The sequence below is a fragment of the Suricata suricatta genome, chromosome 17, assembly GCF_006229205.1.
Source record: "Suricata suricatta isolate VVHF042 chromosome 17, meerkat_22Aug2017_6uvM2_HiC, whole genome shotgun sequence".
Classification (NCBI taxonomy): domain Eukaryota; kingdom Metazoa; phylum Chordata; class Mammalia; order Carnivora; family Herpestidae; genus Suricata; species Suricata suricatta.
This window is the reverse complement of record NC_043716.1, coordinates 4,290,723-4,294,035: the sequence shown is the minus strand read 5'-3', so window position 1 is coordinate 4,294,035 and position 3,313 is coordinate 4,290,723. Positions and strand designations below refer to the sequence as shown.

The following is a 3,313-nucleotide window of genomic DNA, read 5'->3' as shown; positions in this document are numbered from 1 at the left end:
GGCTGTTGATTCCAGCGACTCACGTCAAAGATCTCGAAGCCGGCGATGTCCAGCACCCCGATGAAGTACTGCCTGGGCTGCTTGGTGTCCAGCTGCTGGTTGATGCGGGTGACCATCCACAGGAACATCTTCTCGTAGACGGCCTTGGCCAGAGCGCCCACCGCGTTGTACACCTTCATAGACAGAGTGGTGATTGTGGTTGTTAGTAAAGACACTGGGAAGGCCTGGGATGTGTGTGATTCACTGAGGCCGTTCACTTACCTGCTGCACAGTCTGGCCTTTGGTGACATACTCGTTGCCGACCTTGACCCTGGGGTAGCAGAGGGCTTTGAGCAGGTCGGCAGAGTTCAGACTCTGGAGATAGGCTGCCTTGTCAGCAACTGCGGAGACACAATTCAGCATCCCATGTGACATACTGTGGACACCACAATTCATAGGGGCAAAGCGATGAGGGAATCATTTTATTGAAAGTCTTTATGGGGGTACATTTGCATACATTCATCAGAAGCTCAGCTGTTAAGAAAATATGAATTTTGAGTGGGCTTTTTCCTCTACTACCTTCGGTGCCATCTGGCTCGGCCTGCTCCTCACGCTGCTTCTGTTTGAACTTCATGTTCCCATAATGCATCACAGCCCCCGTGAGCTTGTAGATGGAGACTCTTTCATCAGAGGTGAAGCCCAGGATGTCAATGGCGCTCTACCAGGAAAGATGAAAAGGCAAAAGGGCAAAAGACATTAACTTATTTAGGAGAATTTATACCATATCTTTACACACACCCAGAGAGGGGTATTATTGTTATTCCCATACATAATGGATTAAAAAGACTGCATATGTAACTTACATCTGTGGCCATCAACTCCTCTTGGTCATCAATGCTGGGCACTGTGATCTCCCCTTGACTGACAAAGGCATAGTCATATGGGTTGGTGGTGATGAGGAGCATTTCTGGGTACACAGAAGTCAGGGTATATGTTTTACATTAGAAGTTGTTGATAAAACCATTAGCATCTAGATTATCAATTTAAGTTCTTTCTTACCAATCAGGTCTGGCTTCTTGTTAGACATGATCTGATAAAAAATATGGTAGCTTCTTTCTGCCTTCAGCTGGAAAGTAACTCTAGACTTCTCCAGAAGATCTGCAGTGGAAAGTAGACATTGGTCAGGGTGGGAAAATTATAAAGTTCCTGGACTGATTTTGGAACTTGGGGTCGTTATCTAGACCTCACTGCCCCTTTAGATTTCTGCTGAATGTCCCCCTGGGGCACCACATATTGGGCCTTAGCAGACACCATTGCAGTTATTCTTTGCATCTCTGGAAAGAAACTAAAGCCTCCCTGGCCCAGGATATAGACATTTGTCCTGCAGAAGATCCTTGACATTTGGAATATAATTGATTCTTGAGAACCCCTTGCTCCCCAGGGTCTCTTCTCACTTTAAAATAGAGGGACAATTAAGAGCAATGTTTATCAAGGCTCAGTCTAGGAAGAAATCACATATACTCAACGTGTAGGCAACTCATTTACCCTCATGTCAATGTTTTCTAAGAAAAAGTTGAAATTCGTTCTGAGGCTGGATTATTTCAGACAAGCCCAGTGGCTCCTGGCAGTGCTTACAGAGTCATTAGCTCACGACTGAGGATAAAGCACACTGTGGGCCATGGGTAAGACTGACATTAACCACGGGCATGTTTGGCAGCCGACTGGCGTTTCACAGCCTCCAGGCCCAGCAGGAGCTGCAGCATGTTCCTCCAAACCATCATTTGTCATTCTTGGATTCTGTTGAGAAGGTCCTGTTACTCACATGTTTCAATATCAGCAGAAGCCAGTTTTCCCGTGGTACCAAAGTGGATCCTGATGAATTTACCCTTGCAAGCGAAAATGGTGGTGTTAAATATGAGACTTGAAGCACACAAGGAAGAGGAGAATGAAATGATAACTCAGACATGTTTTCTTAGGCATTTCACGGAAGAGAAGAGCCTTCCGTGACCACAAAACTTACAAAGCGAGAGGAGTTGTCATTCCTCACAGTCTTGGCATTGCCAAAGGCCTCCAGTAGGGGGTTGGCGCTGATGATTTGATCTTCCAGGGTCCCCTGCAAAGGCAAGTGCAGTCCTTACCTCTGGGGCTCCAGACTTCCCGAGAGCCCTGACATCTTGAGTCTGACCCCAGACCCACCTGAATTTTGCCAGAAGTAACTTCCTCCTTCTTCTTCTCCCCAGTGACTGCAATTGTTGCAAAGTACTGGATGACACGCTTGGTGTTCACGGTCTTCCCCGCCCCGGATTCTCCGCTGCCAACAGAGATCAAACATACGTGAGGAATTAAGCTCTGTGACAAACGAAAGTGCCTCCACTATCAGCATTTTCTACCTTACGTGTCTATCTTTATATGTCTTTGTCAGTGCTTATTGTTTGTGTTGCTTTCCACCGACAAAAAGTAGAGAAATCCATCCATCCACAAATCACCTAACACACATTTCTTGAGGGCTTCAAATGTGCTAGACTCTCTTCTTGGTGGGTTGGGGTTCAGGGGGCCAGCAGGCAACCATCCCACAGCTATGTGGGAAATGAAACCCTCAGCAAAAAAACTCTACAAAACAGTGCATGTGTTCATCAGTCTCCTTCGACTGAAGACATGGCTCAAGTTAAGTCTTTGAAGGACTAGACATTTCTCAAGGAGGCCTTAAAAATGACATTCCCAGCGGCTCAAATGTTCAGGAGGCTGAATGTTATTCTCCTCCATGCACAGAGAAGGGATTTTATGTCATGTACTCTCAGGAAAGTTCTGTGCAGCCTTTAAGACTGGACCAGCAAATGCCAAAACTTGTTATTTTGGCATTGTTATTTTACATTCTGAAGCAGTCTAAACTCTACAACAGGCTATAAACAGTATATGTTTCCAGGCTGACCAGCCATGGCCTTAGTATGGGAGCATTAACTAATGTTTTTTTTTTTTTGGTTTGTCTTTTTCCCAGTGCAAATAAACTACCAATGAGTCCCAGAATAGTAATACATACGTGATTAAGATAGACTGATTCTCCCGATCTAGAAGAAAAACAGCAGACAGTCAGGATATATATGAGTTATACCAACAAAACTTTCTATGGGGTGTACCTGTGGTTGAATGGAAGTGTCACTTTAAATGGAGTTTTAACATACATTGTTGTTGTTGTTTTTTATACAATTTATTTTTTTAACATATGCAATTATTTTCCGTCATTTACAATACAGTAGTTTCAATGATACTCCAAACAGAAAAGCAAAGTAAAAAATCAAAACCCCCACTTCTATTTCATGTAATTAGACTTATACAG

General features: G+C 44.2%; 1 protein-coding gene across 1 annotated transcript in view; it reads left to right on the top strand.

Moving 5' to 3' along the window:
- The window catches only part of LOC115282690 (myosin-1), a 23,679-nt gene that overhangs the window by 1,899 nt on the left and 18,467 nt on the right, over positions 1-3,313 (top strand). The window contains exon 4 of the mRNA XM_029928832.1: positions 16-167. Coding sequence (XP_029784692.1) covers positions 16-167 — 152 coding nt within the window. The remainder of the gene's footprint in view (positions 1-15; positions 168-3,313) is intronic.